At 36.3% G+C, this 24719-nt stretch overlaps 1 protein-coding gene, 1 long non-coding RNA gene and 1 pseudogene across 4 annotated transcripts in view; 1 reads left to right on the top strand and 2 right to left on the bottom strand.

Annotated features, from left to right (window-relative positions):
* Positions 1 to 24719, bottom strand: part of CLDN10 (claudin 10) — a 116623-nt gene that overhangs the window by 25505 nt on the left and 66399 nt on the right. The window contains exons 2-4 of one of the 3 annotated variants that reach the window (XM_074191912.1): positions 11293 to 11520; positions 2158 to 2319; positions 1987 to 2068 (exon numbers count right to left, since the gene is read on the bottom strand). In XM_074191912.1, coding sequence (XP_074048013.1) covers positions 1987 to 2068; positions 2158 to 2319; positions 11293 to 11520 — 472 coding nt within the window. Of the gene's footprint in view, positions 1 to 1986; positions 2069 to 2157; positions 2320 to 11292; positions 11556 to 24719 lie in introns of those variants that run through there. The other 2 variants (XM_074191910.1, XM_074191911.1) reach the window with 2 other exon arrangements.
* On the bottom strand, positions 8316 to 8414 carry LOC141492381 (U6 spliceosomal RNA; annotated as a pseudogene).
* LOC141491210 (uncharacterized) lies at positions 12082 to 17671 on the top strand. Its single transcript, XR_012469526.1, has 3 exons — positions 12082 to 12225; positions 13574 to 13729; positions 15013 to 17671. It is a non-coding gene; the product is annotated as an uncharacterized LOC141491210 (long non-coding RNA).

Genomic DNA, 24719 nt, shown 5'->3' with positions numbered 1-24719 from the left:
AATACACATATCATAATTGCAGCAAGTACCGGAAAGTTACTCTAACAGAATTATGGGATGGGAGTCATGCCAGTTATGGGATGCAAGAAGAACTGCACAGTTGCAAGTACTTGGTGAAAATTTTGGGTTTTTTTTTTAAACATCTAGAATAAAAATGAGAAGATCCTAACTGGGGTGGCAGCACTGAATATTACCACATTGGTATATCTGAAGTTTTTCATTAGATCAATAACTTAGGGAAATTATCAACAGCCTACAGTTCAAAGGCAATAAGCAGTGCTAATCCATTGATATTGTTATTCTTCTGCAACTAAGATTTAAAAAAAACAATATTTCATGTCTCCCAGGAACTTAAGCAAATCTAGTGTTGAATTTCTTTAGATTTCTACTAAGCATATACTCCTCAAAGAGATAAAAGGAAGAGGAAAAGGTTCTCCATATACCAAAAATATTTGTAGTAGCTGTTTTTGACCTAAAAACTAAGAGGGTACCTATCAACTGAGGAACAACTGAACCAATTGTGGTACACATAAGAAACTATGAAGAGAACAGTTTTGGAGAAATAAAGGATGACATATGCATTGAGGCAGAGCAAAGTCAGCAGAACTTGAAGAATGACTTATACTACAACAACATTGTAAAAATGAACAATTGTGAAAAAGTCATGCTATTCAAAGTAATGATCAATTTTTATTTCAGAGGACTAATGAAGAAGATGCTACCCACCTCCTGACAGAGAGGTGATGAACTCAAGATGAATTAGATATGCAATTTTGGACAGAGTCCAAATTTATTTTCTTTGATTCTATCTACTTGTTACAAAGGTGGTGTTTTCCCTTTTTCCCTCCAATGAGAGGTGGTAGAAGGGAAAGAAAGTAATTTTTTTATATTGACAGACTAGGCACAATTTTACTACAAAAGATTTTCAGATGAAAAATGCTATTTACTTTCACTTATTGATTATGCAACTTTTCCACAAGTCATTTAACTTTTCAGTGACCCAGATAAAAAGTCGGTATGATTATGACAGTCTATAAAATAGGCAGCTAAGTATACTAGGACTAGAGTCAGGAAGATCTGAATTCAAATCTAGCCTAGTGATGTCCAAATATAGACTGAATCATATTTTTCACTTTCTTTCTTTTTCCCCCTTCCTTTCTTTCTCCCTTCCTTACTATCTCTTCCTTCCTATTCTCTCTCTCTCTCTCTCTCTCTCTCTCTCTCTCTCTCTCTCTCTCTCTCTCTCTCTCTCTCTCTCTCTCTCTCTCTCTCTCTCCCTCCCTTCCTTCCTTCTTTCCTCTTTATATCTTCTTTCCTTCCTTTCTCTTTTTTCTTTCTTCCTTCCTTTAAGACTTCATACACAAAATGACTAATATGAAAATGTTTTATAAGATTGCACTTGTACAATCTATACCAGATTGCTTATCATTTGGGGTGGGGAGAAAGAGGGAAAGATAGAATTTGGAACCAAAAAACCCTCAACAAATGTAAAAATTTGTTTTTGTAGGTAGTTTGTGGAAAAGAAAATATTAATTTAAAAATTTTCAGGGCAATTTTTCTATGCTAATAGATGAAGCCATGAATGCAACCACAGCAAGCTTTCTACTCAATGTAAAGTTTCTCACTTGACTAGCTGTTGACATTGATGAACTATCAACTTAAGTTTCCACTGTTATTTCTTTCCATCTTCTCCTTCCCATCATTTAGTTTCTCTCCAATTCCCCTCTCTTCTTATCTCAATACTGACTATTTTTAACTTTCTAATGTTCAATGTATTGATTAATTATATCCAATGTTTTTTAGAGACAGGACATTATATAAAGTTAAATGCAGCTTTGCTGCTATAAGTTTCATCTCCTTTTTCTCAAGCCATGTCATCAAATCCCCCTAATTTTCATTAGGTCATTAAGATGCTTATATTCCTTTAGAATATTAACTTATGAATTCCATGTGTTCTAAAATATATGGACTGAAAAGAATACTCACTTTTGTTCAACAAAAAGAGGGTCAAAGAACTCAGTTGTGATTTTGTTTGCATATAGGGAGCAGCCTGTCATAGAGCACAGTCCTAAAACATACCAGAATGAAGATATTGACATTAGAATGAGCTCAATAATTTTACTACATGCATGGATTGGGTGGAAATTTACTATTTACCTGAAAGAATGAATACAATTCCAGCCAAACAAGCAATTTTAGCTTTGGCTTTATCTGAGCCTCCAACTTTTGTACACTTCATTCCAAACAGTGCAAATATGGAAGCAAAAAATCCCAGACTGACAGCAGCAATCATCAGTCCTCTGCATGCCTGGATATAACCTGTAATAACAATATGACATTTTTTTACATTACAACAATATATGTTATTTTGAGGAGATAAATCCTCCCTTTACAATGTTCCATTTTGAGTCATTCTATTCTGTCTTCTGGAAGAATAACAATAGTTAAAATTCCATCATTTGGGGTTTATGGTGAGAAAGTAGAAACTAGAAATACTTTTTTCAATACCACACCCTGAAACTCTTCCCCAAATTTAATCATATTAAGTAATGTTTCTGGCATATTAAAGCTTTAATTATTGAGGTTGCAACCCAATAGAGCACTAATTATAGTAAAACTTCTTGAATTAAGACTAATTGAAAGTTCATTTAATTCTGACAAAATATTATTTTATTACTTTCACACAGACACAATAACTTGATTAGTCTAAGGTTTTTTGTTAATTGGGGCACTTAGAAAATCTGTTTTAAATAATAGATAAGAAAAATTAGTAACAACTTTATTAATAGTTCACATTATCATAGGATTTAGTTGTTTAAGGGAACAAAAATTTATGTAGTCTAACTGCCCTTATATAAATGAAAAAACTAATACCTCCAAAGATTAGGTGACTTGTTCAAGGTAATTGATATATAATAGGTATTTCAAAATGCTTGAGGGTGGTTTGAGAACATTTAATTCTCTTAATAAGTACTTTGACTAAAATCTTGCTTACAATATTAATTTGTTTTAAATTTTTTGTCATAATACGGACAAAAATATCCATGCAATGTCCAAATTATCACAAAATAGTAATATGTTAATCAATGAAGTTTTATTGTTCACTGTCATTGAACCTACAACAAAAAAGTAATAAAATTCAATTACATGTAGTGGACATTCAAATATTGTTAAGTAATTGAGTGAATGAATACTCATTAATAAAGTCTATAAGCTGAGCAATATGTTTATTATAATATAATTATTTTAAGAACCACCAAACCTTGAATTTTCTCTCCTTTCTGATGTAGACTATTATTGAATTCAGAAGTCAGGAATTTTACTATTGGGAAAATTATGGACTAAAGAAAGGTTTATTAAATAATAAATAATAAGCCTTAGAATGTTTAGGTATTTAAACCAATTCTACCTACAAGGGCTAAGTATTGGGAGAAATACAAAGATAAATAAGACTTGGTCCAGTTACGATGGAGTTGGAGATACTACTAAAAGCTTCATATCAATTTGAGGACACAAGATTTTTATAAGAAACTCTAATTACAAAAAATTTCAGGGCCACCAAAATGAATTTTTTTTTAATCTCTAGAGAGATAGGGAGAGTGACTTTATGAATAGTGAACCTAATTTCTCCTCATGCTGATACAAGTAAAATTCAAATTCTTAATACAGACTGAATTTTTCTTTCTAAGATTTCCCAAAGGAAAACTGATACCTCAAATAGAATGAAGTGCACATCACTGATAATATTATAAAATGTGTCTTCAAAGGTATCAGGTATCTAGGTTTTGCTTGTATGAATTTTATTTTAAAGCTTTATGGAGCTGCCTTGCTTTCCTATAATTAAAAAAAGATGTATTACCACAGCAAAAACCAAACCAAAGAAAAAAACAATAACCATAATGAAAATAACTAAAGACACTGACATTCAGAAAGTTCAATTAATACAAGTTAATTTGGATACTGGTCATTATAGCATTATTCTATTTGTGACACTGCTGCTAAACAATGAGTCCTAAAAGGTCTTCCTTTTATTCCCCCCCCACACACACTTTTTTTTTTTTAGCAGGATGCCTACTTCAGACCTCAGGCAGCAGGCAGGATATTTGGGAGCTGGATTCAAAATCCTCAGAAAGGAAGGAAATAAGCATTTATTAAGCCCTTAATACATGCTAAGCCTTATGTTCTCCACTTAAAAGTTATCAAACCTTGCCAAAAAAAAAATGAGAGGAAGATGTTATTATCTACCCCCACTTGAGAAAATAGAGGCAGACAGAGCTTAAGGGACTTGCCCCAGACCATATAGCTAGGAAGTGTGGATTTGAACTTAGGTCTTCTTGGGTACACACACACACACACACACACACACACACACACACACACACACACACACACACTTTTCTAGGCATTCTATGCATCTAATCATTTCAACTTAGGTTCAACAGTATGTAACAAGTCACTAACACGACTAGATGTTGTTTGGCACAAAAGGTACAGTCATAATCTATCATTTTAATCATCAAAGAGAACTATTTTTTAACTATGGTTAAACTTCTTTAAATTTTGTTGTCTTGCCTTCTATTGCAGTCACTGAACAAACATTAGACTTCAGTATGACAAAAATGCTAAAAATAAAACTGTCCTAGGGAAACAATTCTTTAATTATATTTCACTATGAATTGGTAGAGTATAGGCAGTTTCAGTTTACAGAAGTTAAATGGCAAATTCTGTCATTTGGTAATTGTAGTGCATCTCCTATAGAAGATGTGTTATGAATTGTAGTTAAATTCTCAATTGGGTCCTAAAAGACCATAACAGAGCAGATAGGATTGAGAGTGCTATAATATATATATATATATGTATATACACATATATGTATATTATATATCTCCACATTTACAACAGCATTTCTATAAGGAAAATGTGGACCAAATTTCACCTCAGGAAATCAGAGACACATCTTTCCCTGCAAACTACTCTTTTTTTTTAAATTTTGGGTTTTTTGGGGGGGTTTTTTTTGGCCTGCAAACTACTCTTGATTGTGATGAGGTGAAGGCAAGGGAAATGAAAGGCTACCAGCCTTATAACTTCAAGTATCATTTGAAGGGCAGGGAGAAAGGTACCTCTGGAGCAGAGGTTCTGAACCAGCTGTTTATAGAAGGGTCCATTAAAAGTGTTCAAGAAGTCTATGACCTTGAACTAGGAAAAAATAGCATATGTTTTACTTTCACTAACCTCTAACTGAAATTTAGCATTTTCTTCAATTATTGTTCTCAGAAGCAGTCCATGACATAAAAAAAGAATTCTTGCTAACATATTAACATTATTTCTGCACCAAAGGATATATCTTAGTGTCTTAAGTGGGTAGGAAAGTACAGTTGCTTTTATGAATGGGGGGAACTGTACAAACACTGTTCTATGTAAAGATTATTTAGATATCAGGTATTCAAAAATTAGGCACTGCCTGTATTTATAAAGAGGCAGCCAGATGGCACAATGAATGGAATACTAAATTTGGGGTCAGGAAGTCCTGAGTTTGAATCCTACCTTAGCCAAGTTTTATGTGACTCTGGGCAAAGTAGTTAATAATTTTCTGCCTCAGTTTTCTCAAATGTAAAATGAGGATAATAATACCTATCTCCCTGTTAATATTTTTAAATATTGTTTGATACCTAGTAGGTGCATAATAAAATCACTCATTTCCTTCCATTATATTGAGAGAACTAATCTTTGCATCATTTAAGCCCAATTATAAGCATCTATGAAGTGATTTCCCTTTTGCAATATGGATATCTACAACCTTGCATTTAATACTTCCTGAGGGTAAAACTTATTTTAGATAATACCATCAAACAAAATAGTGGTAAAAACTGGTCAAGGAGGCCATTATTTCTGACAGGCCTAATTTATTGGCACTGTTAATAGCTAATTAACACATTAAGGTGCTGAAGCATGAACATATTTACTCAAAGGTTCTCTAAAGCAAAATTTATAGTTAAATCTCCTAGGGGAAATGGCAAACATTCACAGTAACAAAAATAGATGGCATATACTAATAGCAGCATGGCTGAGATTGATTCCCATATAAAGGTCAAATGGCACTTTGAGAGTAATAGAGTTTAGCAAGATAGCCAGAAATCATTAGCTCACTTAACTTGGAAATAGTTTCAATTAGTAAAAGGATGGGGGAAAAAACAACTACATCTCAATTTTCCCAAAACTTGAAGTTTGGAGTCTAGTAAAAACAATTTAACTTACCAGTTAAAATATACATTTGATTTTCACTGTTAATCTTTAAAAATTAAAACATAAACATGAAAAGAAATCATCAATGGCACACAAACTGTATTTTAAGCTCAGGGCAGGAGAGATTAGACTGGACCTGTGGGAAATGCCAGATAAGAAAACTCCCTTTATCAGTGAAGGTCAGGATCTTGTCTACAATTTCAAATTTTTAGAGATTTATCTAGAACACTGACTTATACTCAAATGGCCATCTTCACAGTTCTGAGGCCAGTTCTCTGTCCACTATATCACAATATAATAGTGCCTTTCCAAAAACAAAGTGAGAGAGAGAGAGGGGTGTGTGTGTGTGTGTGTGTGTGTGTGTGTGTGTGTGTGTGTGTGTGTGTATGAAACAGCATAATGTAATTTATAACTGGTCTCAAAGCAGAAATTCTGGGAATATATCCTGTTTCTGGCACATAGGCTGCATGACCCTGTACAAATAAATCATTTAAACTTTAAATGCTCTAGGCAATCCTCTTAAGAAAATAAATTGCAGTCAGAGAAGGTGTTGACCTGCTGTGAGAGAGGAATTTCCTCACCTAGGAGTTCCCCAAACCAATGAAATCATAGTTCTAGTGTTTTTATGTATGATTTTTCTTATACTGGCAAATGCTTAAGATTTTTGCTGGAAAATTCTTAAAAAGGAACAAAGCTAAACTGCTAGAATCATTTTATGAAAAAAATGGAATTCATTTAAGTAATTTGGATCCTTATCACTAGTTCTGAGGTGACACAAAGTTTTTCTGAACCTTAAACTGCTTTATCTGTAAAAATGAGATGAGAATTACACAGTCTTGTTAGTCAAAATTCAAAGGTATGTAAATCTTCACACACACTGTATTATTTAAGTAAATTAGTGTCATAACTCTTGGAATCTTTCAGCAACCTGACTTTATTTCCATTTGCAGAATTAATCTTACTTTCCTCTAGTCAAGTTACAGGTACAGCTTTTTAAAAGAAACCTATTTACACAATCTCAAATGCAATGTTGCAAAGTTGGTATATATCAAATACTGCTTTATGGACAGCATAGACTTCAGTTTCAACTACAGCAAAACCATCTTCTGGACCTAGATGAGAAGTTAGGAAGCTTACTGACTCTGACCAGAGATATTTTATTCATAAGTGGGGGGAAAATCTGTTTATAAACAAAGTAATCTGTGTTTGGGGCAGTTTGATGGTGCAGTGAATAGAGTGCTGGCCATGTAGACAGGAACATGCATCTTTTTTGGAGTTCAAATATGACCTTACTTGCTAGCTGTGTCACCCTAGGCAAGTCACTTTTCCTTACTTGTCTCAGTTTCCTCATCTGAAAATGAGTTGAAGAAGAAATTGGCAAACCATTCTAGTATCTCTGCCAAAAAAACTGCAAATGGGGTCACAAAAAGTCATAAATGACTGAGCAACTGCAACAATCTTCTATTCTCCCCCTCCATCACTTTTCAAAACTAATTAATCCACAAGCCCTGGTGATTCTAAATCTGTAAGATATCTTACATCTGTCCTTAATGCCAATTGAGTGGCCAACACCCCAATTCAGGTTATGATTTTCTTCTGCTTAGACAACTGTAATAGTCTTTTAATTGGTCTCTCTGTTTACAATATCTCCTCTTTCCAATCCATTTTCCACAATGCTGACAAAATAATCTTCCTAAAGCACAGAAAAGATCATGTTCAAAAACCATTAGTAGCTGCCTATTGACCCTAGGATAAAATACAGATTTCTCAACATAGTATTAAGTTTCTTCACAATTTGTCTCCAATCTACCTTTCCAACCATATCTCCTATTATTCTTAAATAGTTGTTCCCCAAATTTGAAATCCTAGTTCTTCCTTTCATAGGTTCATATAAATCTAGAATGCATTCTTTCTTGAGCTCCATCTTTAAAAATCATTATTTTCCTTCAATCCCATGCTCAGATACCATTTCCTCAGTGTAATCTTCCTTGATGCTTTGGTAGCATTCGTTCTTAATAATCTTGTTTTTGTCTCTGTTGTTGTTCTCTCTCTTTTATCATTCTCCCACCTCTAACAAAATGCTTCACAAATTTGCAAGTCATCCTTGTGAGGTCATGCTAATCTTGTCTGTATCATTTCAATTTTGGTATATGTGCTGCCCAAGCAATCACGAATATCAGCTCTTTGAAAATAGGACTGGTTTGGGGGGGGGGGGATTGGGTATTCCTTTTTGCTTGTTTTTACCCAGTACCTGTAAATGTCTGGTACATTCATGTGTAGCTATGTATGTGTACCTGAATTTAATGTGTAGAGAGAGAGCAAGCTCCCAGTAAACTTCTACTAATACAGATCAGTAAAGATCCCACAACTTAAGGTTGCCATGGGCAATAAGAAGGTTAAGTGATTGTTCAGAAACATTTTTTTCCAATTTGAGTGGGAGCTGGAATTGAATCAGGGTGCCACTCCTTACATATGTGTTGCATGTGCGAGTGCACACACAAAGGATTTGTTCACTACACATTTGCAAATGTTCATTGGATTAAAGATTTGTAGCTTCAAGTTTTTGTTTCCTCCTTTTTCCCCTTCAATTTTTCCTTCTTCAGTGACTTCAAAATAGACATGGAAAATATTTTAAGTATGGATGTAAGTGACCCTTCTCTCCATTCCACTATTCAGCATCAGCTTTAAATTTTGTTGGTCAGCCATTCACCTGTTCCATCATGGTACCCCATCGAGAAGGTGAGAGTTTCACCGTCCTATCAATAACCCTCCCGAGGCTGTAATTTCCCACTTACGCCCCACCCCGCCCCTTTAAAAGGAAGCTCGTGTAGTTGGCACACTAACTCACCTCACAATACAATTGTAATAGAAGAATGCTCTCAGGACAGTTACTGTAAATCCCATATTCCTGAATGATAAACCACAGAAACAAGAGCCTATCTGTTCACATCATCTTCTTAGATTTGTTTTTTGGAAAACAGAGACAATTCATCGGTAGTTCTGGGGAGTAAACAGGGCCCAGATCATTCATCTGTGAAGGTACTACTCAAGTCCTTGTCCCTTTCAAAACAATACCTATATTTCCTTTTCACTGTGTCCCCATCAAATGCTACATTGAACAATAGTTTACTTATCAAGGCTCACAATTGCATAGACTAAAACAAGTACAACTTTAGAGGCATCAAAATCTTGTCTCTACTATTTACTCAGCTATGTAAATAAAAACTTGAAATAATACAATGAGAAAAAAATACCTTAAAACTTAAAATAGTGCAATTGTTCCTTTTGGGTTAGGCTACCTAGTTTATGCAATCCAATCCTTTACTCTTTCCTCTATCAAAATCCCAATTTCTGCTTCAAAAACCTATTCTCCTCAGGGTTAAACAAAGATATTATCTTCCGCTATCTAACTGTTGCTGAGCTTCTATATGCAAGAAAAAAAACCTAGTCTTATTAATAATCGGGTAAGGAAAACCACAGACTATCTATTTCAAATAAAGGAAAAAAGGAAAATCCCCACAAAGAGGAAAGATCATTTCAACAGGATAAAGCTAACATACTAACAAAAGAAAGAGCTGGGGTGGGGTGGGGGTGTAGGAGGAGAGGGAGAACGGGGAGAGGGAAAAAGGAAGTAGTATTTCTGTGCCAAATTTCTTCACGCTGTAAATGAGGTTTCAGGAGCGGTAGAATAATAACCAATCATCGGATGACTTGAGTGGGAATAATCAGTTGTTGGTCTATTGTCTTTAAACTTAGAGAAGGTATTTAAATACAGCTGGACGACTTTATAATTTTAAAGAAGCTCACACTTTTTTGATCTTTCTGATATGATTTTCCAAGATTTGCATGAAGGGTAAGGACAAATGAGTTTTGCTTTTAATCAATTTCCCCATTTACGAAATAACCAGCAATAGAGAATTTCTCTCTTCCAAGCCCATCATAACTTGGTTATGTCCTTGTCAATAAACTCTACGGAGTTAGAGACTTGTGGTCCTAGAAGCGAACTGGTCACAGGGTCCACACTAATCGCCTAAGGTGGGACTTGACCTTAAGTTTGTTTTGTCCAAAGATAAATTCTTACTTTCACCACTATGCCATGATCCCTCCGCAAAATGAAAAGAAAATCAAATATTGAGTTTTAAATGCCGGGGCTGGTGGATCTATAGTTATTAATTGTACAAAAACCAGTCGGTTTTTATTGGTAGAGTGCCCTGTATATTAATAAAGCTACTCTAAGCAGAGGGAGCGAAGCGCAAGAGCTAGCTCAGATTCTCCCGTGTAAGGTCTGGACAGAAGGTCGGCCACCTCAGCCCTTGGCGGCCGCTCAGTGGTGGTAGCGATCCAGGGAGCACTACCTGAGCGCAAAGGGGCGGCCCGAGTTGTGCACCTGCTGCTTCCCTCCACCCTGCCTGGCTCACACCTGCTGGCCAAAGCAGAGACACCCTCAGCTCACTCTCCCACCTTCTCATTCTCTCTCCAGAACAGAGGTTCTTAACCATTTTTTTTTGGTGGTAACACGACCCCCCCTGGCAATCGGGAGAAGCCTAAGGATCACTTCGGAATAATGTTTTAAAATAGTTGAAGGAAATGCTACATTTCGATTAGAAGATATTTAAAATAAAGATGTGAGTTTTTTTTCCCGTTAAAGGTCGCAGATTCCCACCAATCTGTCCTCGGATCTCAGACGGAGAACCTTGCTTTCAGACAATCCATTCCTTAGATTCCAAGAAGAGTAAAACAACAAAATCCGACTCAAAGCTCTCCTCTGTGCGTCCCTCCGCTGCTTCCCTACCCCTACGCATTTCCCACATTCCTGCTTCCCGAAACCTGTCCTGCCCGACCCGGGCGCTAAAGTACGGGGTACGGGAGGGGGGCAACACCCGAGTCCCGGCCACCAGGTACGGGGGGCGCCCCCCCCCCCAGAGACCCTGGCCCGCTTTTAGCCTGGCCTAGCGCGCCCAGCTAGGTGGTCGGACAGCGCTGGCCAAGAGGGGAAGAGAAGGCGAGAGAGAGATGGGGGAACGGGGAGAGGGGAGCAGAGATGCAGACCGTCCAGAGCCAGCATGGAGGGGAAGTCCTTGCAGTTGGAGACACCCGTGGAGTCGGTGACACAGGTCTTCCACAGGTTGGCCCAATAGGTGGCGGTGGTGATGACCGTGCCGTCGATGGTGGACACTTTCCAGTAGTCGGTGGGCAGCGTGGAGGAGACCAGCACCCAGCCCGAGACAGATGCCAGGAAGGCGATGATCTCCGAGGCCGTGCTCGCCATGCCGCCGGCTGCTGCAGCGCTTTCCGCAGCCACAGCCCGGCCTGGCACCTCTTCCTTCTAGTGCTCCCCACACCTACCCCTCCCCCGACTCCGCCTCCTTCCAGGGTCCCCTCCTCCAGCAGCCCCAGGGCGCGGGCCAGGAGAGGGGGGTCCAAGAGAGCCCCGGAGCTCGAGCGCACGGTCCCCGGCCTGCTCCGGGGGGGATGCCACCAGGTGGGTGGCAGAGAATCCCGGTAATTTGTTCACAGCATCCCGTCCCAGCCCTGGTTTCCCTTCCACCCCCGAACCCGATCCCGCTTTTTCACCACCCCTAATTCCCGTCCCCTCCTCTTCTTTCCCTCTCGGCTCAACAGATTATAGACTTCCAACTCTGCTCTATAAATTATGATTTCTAAATAGGGAGGAGGAAGAAGAGATGGGAAAGAAAATAGAAACTTCATGATCCGACTGTGTCCCAAACTTCACTCCCATCTCTGCTTGCCTCTGAATCTTGGGGGGGGGGGGCTGCCCCTCAGTTCTGTCAGTTTTTCTTGGAAGAAGCATGAGGCATGCAAGGGGGTAAGGGGAGAGCTAGACAGATGGTTTGCTGGACGCAGAAAGTGATTTCGAAGGGCTGAAACTATAACACGGTTTTCTTTCCTTCTAGCTAGAGAAGGACAATCTGTTATGCTCTCCGACTCCTTCCTCAGAAATTGGGTCAGGTGCCCACATCGGTAAGAACACATTCTTTCATGCACCTTCTCTCAGTAACCCTTTTTCCCCTCCTCTGGAAATTCACCTATTATTAGTTTGCTAGTCCAGCTGGTCAACCCAACAAGCAAACCCCCTCATTAGAGGGGTATAGTCTAAAGAAGCTGAAATCAATAGAGGCCCTGACCATCCAGAGACCAGAAGTTTCAAGAAATGCCCTTGCTCTGAGGTATTATGGAAGGTGAAGACAGGCAGCCGGATGTGGCACATCTGATGGAACGGATTATCTTTCTGCCCTACCCATAGTAAATAGTTTGGTTTCCAAAGTACCTTATTAAATCTGAAAGGAGAAAACCTTTTGTGTGCTATATACCCTAGTAGGATAGGTAATCTTAAAGTGATATAGTCTAATAAAACATCCTAAGTTTATCCCATTATCAAGTTTTAACTCTTTAGGGTAAGTCTGAAAAGCTGATCCTGTTACACTCAGGAGGGCTTGTTAAGAAGGATTCACCGAATAGACTCTGCCTTTGAAAGCAACACAAAATCTCTGTATACATATATCTCTTCTTTGTACACTCCGAGTTCTAGTGAAACTGGCCTGCTCTTCTCCATTTCTTCATCTTGACTTTGCACAGGATAGATATCTAGAATCTCCATATTGGAAATGCACTCCTTTTTTACCTCCATCCAATAAAATCCTTTCTTGATCATTCCAGAATTTATACTTTCTAGGGTTTTGGTTTTTTTTAGGTTTCTGCAAGGCAATGGGATTAAGTGGCTTGCCCAAGGCCACAGTTAGGTAATTAGTAAGTGTCTGAGGCCACATTTGAACTCAGGTCCTCCTGACTCCAGGGCCAGTACCCACCTAGCTGCCCCTACTCTTTAGGTTTTAAAATTGTTTTCTCTATGCTTTGTTAATATTTATTTATATGCAGATTGCTTCCTCCAGCTAGACTTTGAGGTCCATGAAGGCTGTTTGTCTACAATAGTAGACATAATAAACATTAGATGAATTGAATTTGTTTATCCTAATCCATGAATAGAGGACAGAACTAGTACAAGTGAAAAGTGTTTTGATTTGATCAGAATCATAAGGTTAAAAATTCTAGCCCTAGCACTACCTTTCATACAGAAAGATAAGGTTCATGACCCTGCTTTATATTATGCATTGTCTTTTCTAGTAATGGTGAAGGGTTCAAGATATCTCTTTGTGGACCACAGTGGAATATTTGAGTCTTGCAGGACTGAAACCTTGGAGTCATCTTTGATAGACCTCTGTTTTCTTTTCCTCCTTGTACATCCCTTCACCAAGTCCTGCAGACTCTTTCTTCATAATATCTCATTCGTCTCCTTTTCTTTCTCTTCCAGTTACCAACTCTGTGCCCTAAGAATTCATAACTACGATCTTCCTCAAGTCCAGCCTGGAAACAACTGTTAGTTTAATCTTCTGTAATAATAGTGAACTGGGATTTATAGAGTGCTTTAAGACTTGACCTCCTTTTATCTCTATAGCAACCCTGGAAGGTGAGGCTATTATTATTCTCATTTTACATATAAGGAAACTGAGTCAGAGAGAGTTTAAGTAACTTGCCCTGGGGTAACACAGTCAGTAAGTATCTGAGAACTGATTTATATGCCACAGGAAAAGTGCTTTGCTAATCATAAAACACTATTTAAGTGCTAGGTATTATTAAATACCATTTTGCTTATGTGTTCTGCTGACACCCCCAAAAAAAACAAAAACAGAAATCAACAACCTTGGGCAACTCCTGATTTTTTACCACAGCGAGTCTAAATTCTTTTGTCTGAATTTCAAGGCCCTCTGTAATCTAATCTTAACCTGCCTATCACATCTTATTTCCTATTCCTCCTCACTATATTCTGTTTACCCTATCAGGACACGTCATCCCAGAACATAATCATTTCCCACATCTCTGCCTTTTATCATATTTCACTCACCTAGAATACCCTTCCCTTTTTTTCTATTCTGTCAAAATCCTACCTATCTTTCAAGAATAACCAAAGACCTACCTCTTCTCAGAAGTCTTTCTCAATTACATGGAAAGAACCCTCCCCAAGAGACAATGTTGAATCTGTAAGCTGAATCACCCCACAAAAGTCATGTAATTCTCTGGACTTTAGTTTTTTCCCATGAAACAAAGCGACTGAATAATGTGATTTTTAAACTTTCCATCTCTAACATTTTATGTTTACATGCTTCTATTCTGCGAAACTGGATATAAGATATCTAAAGTGAGGCAGCATTTATATTTGCATAGTATTTATGGTATTTCATTTCATTTCTCTTCAGTTTGAAGAACAAATCAATTTTAATTAAAATCTTTGATGTGACCACAAAGATTACAGAAAACTGAGGTCAATATTTGGGAACAGGGGCAGCTAGGTGGTGCAATGGATAAAGCACCAGCCCTGGAGTCAGGAGTACCTGGGTTCAAATCTGGTCTCAGATACTTAATAATTACCTAGCTGTGTGGCCTTGGGGAAGCCACTTAACCCTATTTGCCTTGCAAAAACCTAAAAAAAATATTTGGGAACAAATCTGTATGTACTTGAGTGGAAAGACATAAATTTTATTTTGTTATTTTAATTTGTCTCTTCAAAGTTCTAATTCTTATGGATTTCAAAGTTTTCTTCCCCATGATAATAACACTAGTTTCAAAAACCAATTTTCTAAATTACAGCTGGCCATCAAAACTATTGTTTCCCCAATTTATATTCAATAAAATTTGGGTTTGTTAGGATTCTTTTTCATTCTCTTTTGCATTCTCACTTTTTTTTTTAACCAGGAGAGCAAAGGTTAAGATAGAAATGCCTACTGGTGAGGAGAGGACAGAAGATGAGAAGAAACCTTATATGTCATTTCATTGAATCTCATTCCTATCGAATGAAGGAATCCTTTCTAGAACATCATACAATATCTAACATTTAACCTTTCCTGTAAATTTCCTGTGACAGAGAGCTCACTAGTTACAAAAACAAGCCATTACATTGTTGGATGCTCTAATTGTTACAATTGTCATTCTCATAAATGAACCAACATCAACCTCTCTGTAATGTCTATCACTTCTATTTCTATTCTATGGAGCAATGTGGTATAACTCAATTCAACAAATATTTATAATAAAGTCTATGTGTGGATGCTACTGTGCTATCATCTGGAGAGATAAAAACTTTAGAAACAACATGGTCTTTGTTCTCAAGAAGCTTACAATTCAGTATCAGGAGGATATGATATTCTTGTTGAGTCATTTCTCACTCTCTGTGACCCCATTTGGGGTTTTCTTGACAAAGATAGTGAAGTGGTTGGTCATGCCCTTCTCCAATTCATTTTGCAAATGAGGATCTAAGACAAACAGGTAAAGTGTTTAAGTGACCCACCCAGGGTCACATAGCTATTACATGTCTGACTCTAGGCTTGGCATCCTTGTCCAGGAAAAAATGATATAGAATCAAATAACTATATAAGATAACACATTAAATGATATATGAGGTCAAGCAGATCACCTCAAGGGGATGATATTTGATTTGGACTTTAAAATATAAATTAATAAAGAGTGAAGGGGTTAACAAAGAGGGGAGAACATCTCAGAAGTACGGATTAGGATGAACACAAGAACTGAGATAGGAAAAAAACACAACATGTGTTCAGAGGAAAATTCAGTTTGATTGGACTACAGATTATTTGGTGGGAATAGCTGAAGAAAAGGGAAGCTGCACAGTTTATGGAAGGAAAAGAGTTTAAGCAAAAAAAAAAAAGCAACTAAAGAATTCTGAGCAGAGGAATTCCTGTTTCACTGAAACATACAGCTTAAGGATTTTATGCTTTAGCAAATACATTATCAAATATTGGAGATGTGGAAAAATTGGGACAATAATTCACTGTTGGTAGAATTGTGGACTGATCTAACCATTCTGAAGATGTACTAAAAAGACAATCAAACTGTGCTTACCTTTTAATTCAGCAATACCACTGCTAGGTGTGTATCCCAAAGAGATCATAATGAATAGAAAGGACCTACATTAGCAAAAATATTTAAAGCAGGCAGCAGTTTTTGTGATGACCAAAAATTGGAAATTGCTGGGATGCCCATTTGTTGGGGGATGACTGAACAAATTGTAATATATGAATGTAAGAGAATACTGTAAGCATCCATATACTATTAGTGCTTTAAGAAATGATGAACAGAAAAACCTTGACTTACATGAACTGAGTGACATAAGCAAAACCAGGACAACAGCGTACACAGTTACAGCAACATTGTATGATGATAAACTATGATAGGCTTGGCTCTTCTCAGCAATATAATCATCCAAGCCAATTCCAAAAGACTCAAAATGAAAAATGCTCTCTAAATCCAGAAAGAGAAGAGATGGAATCAGAATGTAGATTGAAATATACTATTTCAACTTTGGTTTTATTTGTGGTTTTTCCTTTTCTTCTGTTTCTTCTTTCACAATATGACTAATGTAGAAATATGTTTAACATGATTGCACATGTATATATAGTCTCTATCAGATTGTTTGCCCTCTTGGGAAGGGACAAGAGAGGCGAATAGAAAAAATATCTTTGTAATTGAATGATGTATATAAAGTACATTGTAAGTATCAGTTTTTCTCAAGGGTTTTAATTCTTTTTCTTAAATAAAAACCCTTAAAGAGAAATTGAAAACCTTCTTTATTGCTCTGAAACTTTTGATACTGTTAAGTAGATACTGCAGATGGATAGGCCCAATACTGAGAAGGAAAAGGAGCACAGCCTGAATTATATTTAGTAAATTTGATGTTTCTTTTAATGATCTCAACCTACTCTCTAGTGCAAAGATTCATCTTCAATACTGTTCTCCTTATGATTTATGTAAATCTCAGAATAACAAGGTCTCTGAGGAATCAAAATTATAGTTCACACAAAGAGCAGTGGAGAGATCCATTGTAGACACAAGTAAACTTCAGGAATAGCTTATGTTCAAGAAATGGCAAAAAGAATTTATCATCCAGGCAATGCATGATCTGAAAAGGAGATGGGCCAATCATGTGGCATGAGAGAAAGATAACAGTTATATAGAAAATGGTGCACTGCTATCCAAGAAATGCAAAAAGACCTAGAAGAAAGCTTCTAGCATGTTAAATGAATGTTCTGTGGAAGATGCATGGAAGAATCTGGGTAACAATTACAGAGGATGAGAAAGCATGGATGAGTTCTGGTTTGTGCTGATGAAAGGAATAGTCACATGAATGAGATCTCAGATTCTCTGAAGCAAAGTTTTTTAATTTGGGGGTCCACAAACTTATTTTTAAAAATGTTTTGATAACTATAGTTCAATAAAATTGATTTCCTTTGTAATTCTATGATTAAAAATATTATTCTAAAGAGGTCCATAGATTTCATCCAATGCTATAGAGAGCTAAGACATACACAAAGTTAAAAACTTCTAAAGTAACAAAGAATTATCCCCATGGCTTACAGTTATTTTTAAAAATTTATTTGAGACTTACTGATTCTGTGATTTCATCAGTGCAGGAGTTTTCCTCCAATAGTACTGATTGCAACCCATTTACTCATTCTTTTCCCATCTTACCCTTTCCACCAAATATATTGATGACTTTCTCTAGATCCCTTGAACTGCCCATGAACTTAAGAGATATTCTCTCAGTTATTCATTGCTTGTACTAAGTGACATTTCTTATTTCTGGTGATGTAGGTTTCTGAATACAACTTTAATTGTTTGGATGATTGGCAACTTCAAGTATTAGGAGAGAGACAAGTCTTCCATGATTTGCAGTCATTCAGCAAGGATATTTGTATTTATGTTTTTAAAAAATGGACTTTTCTTTCAAGAAGAAATACTTATAAAGGTAAAGAATAGCAAGGGAACTGATGAAAAAAATGTAGAGTAAGGTGGACTAGCTCAATCAGATCTATAACTATACTCTAAAGAGGCAGTCATCAAAACTGCCTGGTAAAGGTTAAGAAATAGAGTAATGGATCAGTGAATTAGGATAGGGTCAAAAAATCAATCTACTATTTGAAAAACCCAAAGACATAAGCTTCTGGGATAAGAACTCACTATTTGACAAAAATTGTTGAGAAAACTGGAAAATAGTATGGCAAAAACTAGGCATAGATCCACAACTCACACCCGATACCAAAATAAGATAAAAATAGGTACAGGATTTAGTCATAAAGAACGACACCATAGATAAATTAATAGACCAAGAAATTATCTATCAGATCTATGGAAATAGGATTATTAAATTTATGACCAAACAAGAATTAGAGCACATTATAAACTGCAAAATGAATGATTTTGACAATATTAAATTAAAAAATTTTTGCACTAATAAAATCAATGCTGCCAAAATTAGAAGGAAAGCAGAAAGTTGGGAAACAATCTTCACAACTAGGAGCTCTGATAAAAGTCTCATTTCTAAAATGTATAGAGAATTGCATCAAATTTATATTTATTAAATAATTATTATTTACTAATAATTAAATGTTAATTTTTAATATTTCTTTATTATATTTATATATAAGATTATAAATCATTCCCCAATTGATAAAGGGTCAAAGGATATGAATAGACAGTTTTCAAATGAAGAAATATATAACCATATAGAAAAAATGCTCCAAATCATTGTTGATTAGAGAAATGCAAATTAAAACAACAATGAGGCATCACCTCACACCTATCAGATTAGTCAAGATGAGAAAAAGGAAAAATGATCAATATTGGAAAGCTTGTGGGAGAATTGGGACATTGATGCATTGCTGGTGGAGTTATGAACAGATCCAACTTTCTGGAGAGCAATATGGAACTATGCCCAAAGAACAATAAAACTAATTACACCCTTTGAAACAGCAATTCCAATTCTAGGTCTATATCCAGAAGAAATTATAAAATAAGGGAAAACTACATGTTCCAAAATATTCATAGCAGCTCTTTTTGTAGTGGCAAAGAATTGGAAATTGAAGGGAAACCCATCTATTGGGGAATGGCTAAACAAGTTATAGTACATAAATACTATGGAATATTATTGTTCCATAAGAAATTATAAATAGTTGGACCTAGAGAAGCATGAAATGACTTATGGGATCTGATGCTGAGTGAAGGGAGTAGAACCAAGAAAACAATGTACACATTAACAACCTTGATGGAAGCAACTCCTCTCAGCAGTTCAGAGAGCTAGGACAACTGTATTAGACAGACTATGGACAATGTTATCCCCATCCAGAGGAAGAAAAACAAAACAACACACACACACACACACACACACACACACACACACACACACACACACACACATACACACATCCCCAATCCTTCAGAATCTGATGAACACTTTATAAAAATTATATCTTATTTATCTCTTTCCCTTAATCCTAATCCCTCATACTAAATACAACTAATCTGTAAATGTGTTTATCAAAAATATATATCAAAAATATAATCTGATTGTTCTCCACTGAAGGGAGGAAGGTGGGAAGAGGGAGGGTAGGAGGAAATTTTGTAACTTAAAAATATACATGTGCATGTGGATGAAAATAAATAAATTGATTAATTTTAAAGAAAGAAGAAATACTTATTTTGCACAGGAAGCATTTCATAGATATTTTTTGGAATGGATTGAATTTAGTTCAAACTTCTCATTCTTCAGATGAGGAAAAATGAAATCCATAAAGATAGAGTGATTCACCTGGCATCACACATAAGTAATGTTAATGAAAGATCTGGGAATGAATAATGAGTTATAAATCTCTGAAACAGCAGAGAAATTCTATTCATGGACACTGGGGAACAAGGACAACTAAATGGGTCAGTGTTGTCCCTAAAAAATAGCCTTCTAATATGTAAAATCTCACCACTGAAGTTTTTTTCTTTCTACACCAAGGTCCTGATCCCTGTTAAAATGTAAACATTCCTGGGAGATCTTGGAGTTTAAACTCGCTGTTATTTGTCAAAGTGTTTAAATTCAAATGGGTTTTCCTCAAAGCAGGTTTTGAAGAGGAGGAAGCAGAAGAGAACTGGAATGAATAAGCCTGGTACTGCTAGAATGGGAGGAGGAAACTGGTAGAGCTCAGGGTGACCTGAGAATGCAACAGAAAAGGTTTCAGGAAGGGGCAGCTGGAAACCTGAAGACCAAATCCAAAACATCCTCAAATTTTGTTTAGGGAAAAACTAGAGATTGGGGAAGGGGTGTCTATGGCTAAATATTGATCTCTACTTGAATCAGTGCTTATATTATGACAAAATTTATTCAACATTTCATTTTGCTGTTTTCCAGATCTGTGATTTTCTCAACATGGGGAACAGTCTGCATTGATGCAAACCAACAGCTTCTCCATAACTTCAAGTGTTAGCCCAAGAGTTCTGAAAAGTTAAATGAATTATCCATTGTCATATAGTTAATACGTATGAAAAGGAGGAATAGGAGCAGTAGAATTGCCTGGGGGTACTGGGAAGTTAACTGTCCTACCCATACTGATACTGTCCATATGACTGTCCATAGTGATATCGGTAGCACCCAGGCAAATTCTTACTGATTCCAAGACCAGTCTTCTATCTACTATATCATAATGCTGCAATATTTCATGCATTTTTTTTGAGGTTTTTGCAAGGCAATGGGGTTAAGTGACTTGCCCAAGGCCACACAGCTAGGTAATTATGAAGTGTCTGAGGCCGGATTTGAACTCAGGTACTCCTGACTCCAGGGCTGGTGCTCTATCCACTGTGCCACCTAGCCGCCCCAATTTCATGCATTTTAACAAGACATCTGAATTTCACACAAAATTAATATTGAAAACTATGAATGTAATTGGAGTAATATGTAAATTTAAATTAAAAAAAGAAGCCTGTTGCCTTATTCATGTGATAGCCCAATGTATAGTGTATATATATGGTGTATTTGTATGTACATCCATGTGTATTATATATGTAACATGTATACATATGCACACAAACGTGTAAGTATGTATAATTATATAGACTCAGTATATAGATGTGTCTATCCACAAACATAAATGCTTATATTCACACAGATAAACAGGAGAAACTTTGGTATGTTTATCAAGTTCCTCAATCAACTCCACAGGATTATAAGACAAGGATTTTTTTTGTCTGAAAGGTGTCCCCTGGGAGTTTGACAAGGGTCCTATATCTTTGAGAGACATGTGCCCTAACCCCTTGGTGAAAGAACTTGGGGAACACTTTCTTGGCTCCTTATGGTATAGATTTTGCTATTTCTCTCACCTGTGCTTAGATAAAGAAGAAATTTGAGCACCTCTCTTTAAAACGTTCAAGTGTTTTTTTTCCATTTTTAAAATCATTTTTGCTTCTTCTGATGTGGGGAAGGAGGAGAGAAATCCCTTTCTACCCTATCCCCACCCTGATTGCTGCATTTCAATTTGGAAATCTAAGGGGTTGAAAGCTTGAGAAAAGGAGCAAAGTCCAAGAGGTAAGATCATTTCATATCTTACTTTTCTGGAGCATAGGGAAGACAACTCTTCCAAAAAAGAATCTTGTTCTCCTCAGTCTCAGACAACCAATCATCAGGAGATGATAGCCTCAGACACTAGGAACCAATCTGAGGGATTTTCTGTCTCTTGTTTGTTTGTTTGTTTGTTTTGCAAGGCAATAGATTTAAGTGAATTGCCCAAGGTCATACAGCTAAATAAGTATTAAGGTTGGATTTGAATTCAGATCCTCCTGACTCCAGGGCTAGTGCTCTATCCACTGTACCACCTAGTCAAGTTCAATATGTCAAGCTCCATTTCATCAACTGAATAGGAGACTTGCCAAATTGATCAGATTCTCCAATCAATTTCATTTACAAATAAATACATGTACAGCCATGGATAATGTTTTTAGCCTTAGGAATAGTTTGACCAGTAGATGGTAAAGCAGGGATATTTTGCCTGTTGGACCCTCTTTCCCTACTCTTCTGCTTCCTTCTTATCCTTCCTTATCATAAGCACTGGTCTAACCCCAGCTCCTTCATTTTCTAAAGAGTTCAAATCACATTTTTATAATACACAGAAATATTGTGATTGTTTATTTTATTTTATTTTTTAGGTTTTTGCAAGGCAAATGGGGTTAAGTGGCTTGCCCAAGGCCACACAGCTAGGTAATCATTAAGTGTCTGAGATCAGATTTGAACTCAGGTACTCCTGACTCCAGGGCTGGTGCTTTATCCACTACGCCACCTAGCCGCCCTGATTGTTTATTTTTAAAGGTATTTTGATCACCCGATTTCTTACCCTTCTGCACATTCCATCTTCTCTTTTTATCACCTTTTTTACTCCCAGATCTAGCACTATCTTTAAGGTAGATAGAATATTGGTACCATTTGTTGTCCAAAAAAAGAGAAAAAGAATCTTCTGCCTATAAATAACCTACCCATTCTGAAGGCCTTTGTCATAAAATCATAGAATTAGAGATAAAGGACATCTTAGGCATCATCTAATCCAACTCTCCCTACCATTTTAATAGATGAGAACATCCAAGACCAGAGATATTAAATTGATTTGTCAACCCAGGTCCTCTGTTTGTTCTATCTATACCATGTCTTTTTGTTTTCTGATTCTTCTGGGGGAAAAAATGTAAAATTTTTCTTTTATTTTCCTAGAATTAAGTATAAATCCTTATAAGTATAACATCTTCATTTATCTTGTACATTCTTTCTCTTTGATCTTTCATCTCTTTGCAATTGAATTAATATTCATTCTATTTCCTTATGGCCTGCCCATAATAATAACAATAACAACAACAACAACAATAATAATAATAACTGTCATTTATAATGGATGTTTCAAAAACCTTAATTCATTTTACAGAAGAGCAAACAGAGGATTAAGTGATTTAGAGAATAAGTATTTGAGGGAGATGAGACTTCTTCACTCAAGGTCTAGAACTATCTTCACTTTACCACCTTTCCGTCCCTACAACTCTATCAGTTAGGTGCTATTATCATCTAAGAAGACAAAATGTGAACTCAAGTCTTTCTGACTCCAGACCAGGTTCTCTATCTATTGTAGTACCTAGTTGTCCCTATGGAAAAAATTATTATATCATTAAAATTAACTAAAGAAGGAAAAGGCAACCACTCCGGATCTTTGCCAAGACTTGAAATGGGGTCACAAAATTTTGGATGCCTCTGAAAACAACTCAATAACAAATAATAATTGTTCTAGGACCAGACTCTTGACTTTCCTTTAACAAAATCTAGAAAGTATGGGAATATGCTGTGACTGTGAGCCTTGTGCTTGTATTTATTATCCTTTCCAGATTACTAGAGCAAATTGCTCAAATGTAACAGTCTTTATTTTTAATTTTTTTTTTTTTTAGGTTTTTGCAAGGCAAATGGGTTAAGTGGTTTCCCAAGGCCACACAGCTAGGTAATTAGTAAGTGTCTGAGGTCGAATTTGAACTCAGGTACTCCTGACTCCAGGGACAATGCTCTATCCACTGCGCCACCTAGCCGCCCCAACAGTCTTTATTTTCATGATAGAATTGCCCACATAATATACACAAGAGACTAAGTACTGTGCAGGGAGAAAGAGCAAGTGAAGATAAAAATGCAAAAATATAAGTCTCCTGTTTAAAAAAAATGTAAGACATACTCTTAAAAAAACAGCTATTTCTAGAGATTGATATGTATAATTTTAATTTATATAAAATAATAAAAACACAAATGGTCCTTTTTCTCCATAAATTAACTACTAACTGACAGGACTATTTGTTCTGTGGCATAAACAGATTAGGGTCGTCATGCCTATGGACTGGATTGGTTTTTCTTTTACTTTTATCCTTTGTCTTTCTACTTTCAATGGGGCTGGACCTTTCCAAACCCTTCTTCCTCCTTCTTTGAGGGCCTTGTCCTGGCTATTAGTTGTTGAAAGTAGTATTTTTAGAACTCAGAGAATCTGATCAAAGAAATCAGATTATTTATATGATTTCAAAGGGTTATTAACTTCCTTTAATGCTAAAGAACATTTAATGGGGGAGTCAGATATATCAGAATCTCAAACCTTACCATACCAGTTCAGGCATGTGTAACTAAAAGAAATCATTCTACATTTTGCTAAAAAGTCAATCTACTCAGGGATGGTAATGCATACAAAATACACGAAGGCATTTTTGTTTTAAAGTGTCTGTAAACTGAAAACAGACTACAGTTTTATTAAGAGAAGAAGCAAAACATTCTCTACTTTGAGATTATATAGAATCTAAAAAAATCTTGGCAGTTGAAGTAAGAGCTAATGTGCATAAAGTATCTTTCCACAGATATTTTCTTATGTTTTCTACTGTTCAGACTACTACAATACGAATTGTTATCCATATTAGTAAAAGAATAATGCAGTAAGGTCATGGGACCTCAGAAACATTATTTACAAACAAATAATATAATTTGGAAGAAAGTAAATGTACATATAGTTCACTCTTATTTCACTGTTTTCCTGAAGTTGCATAAATATATAATTTGATAAATATTTAGTTCT

This window comes from Macrotis lagotis, chromosome 6, assembly GCF_037893015.1.
Source record: "Macrotis lagotis isolate mMagLag1 chromosome 6, bilby.v1.9.chrom.fasta, whole genome shotgun sequence".
NCBI classification, from domain to species: domain Eukaryota; kingdom Metazoa; phylum Chordata; class Mammalia; order Peramelemorphia; family Peramelidae; genus Macrotis; species Macrotis lagotis.
Note: the sequence above shows the minus strand (reverse complement) of the source record. Positions and strands in the feature narration are given on the sequence as shown.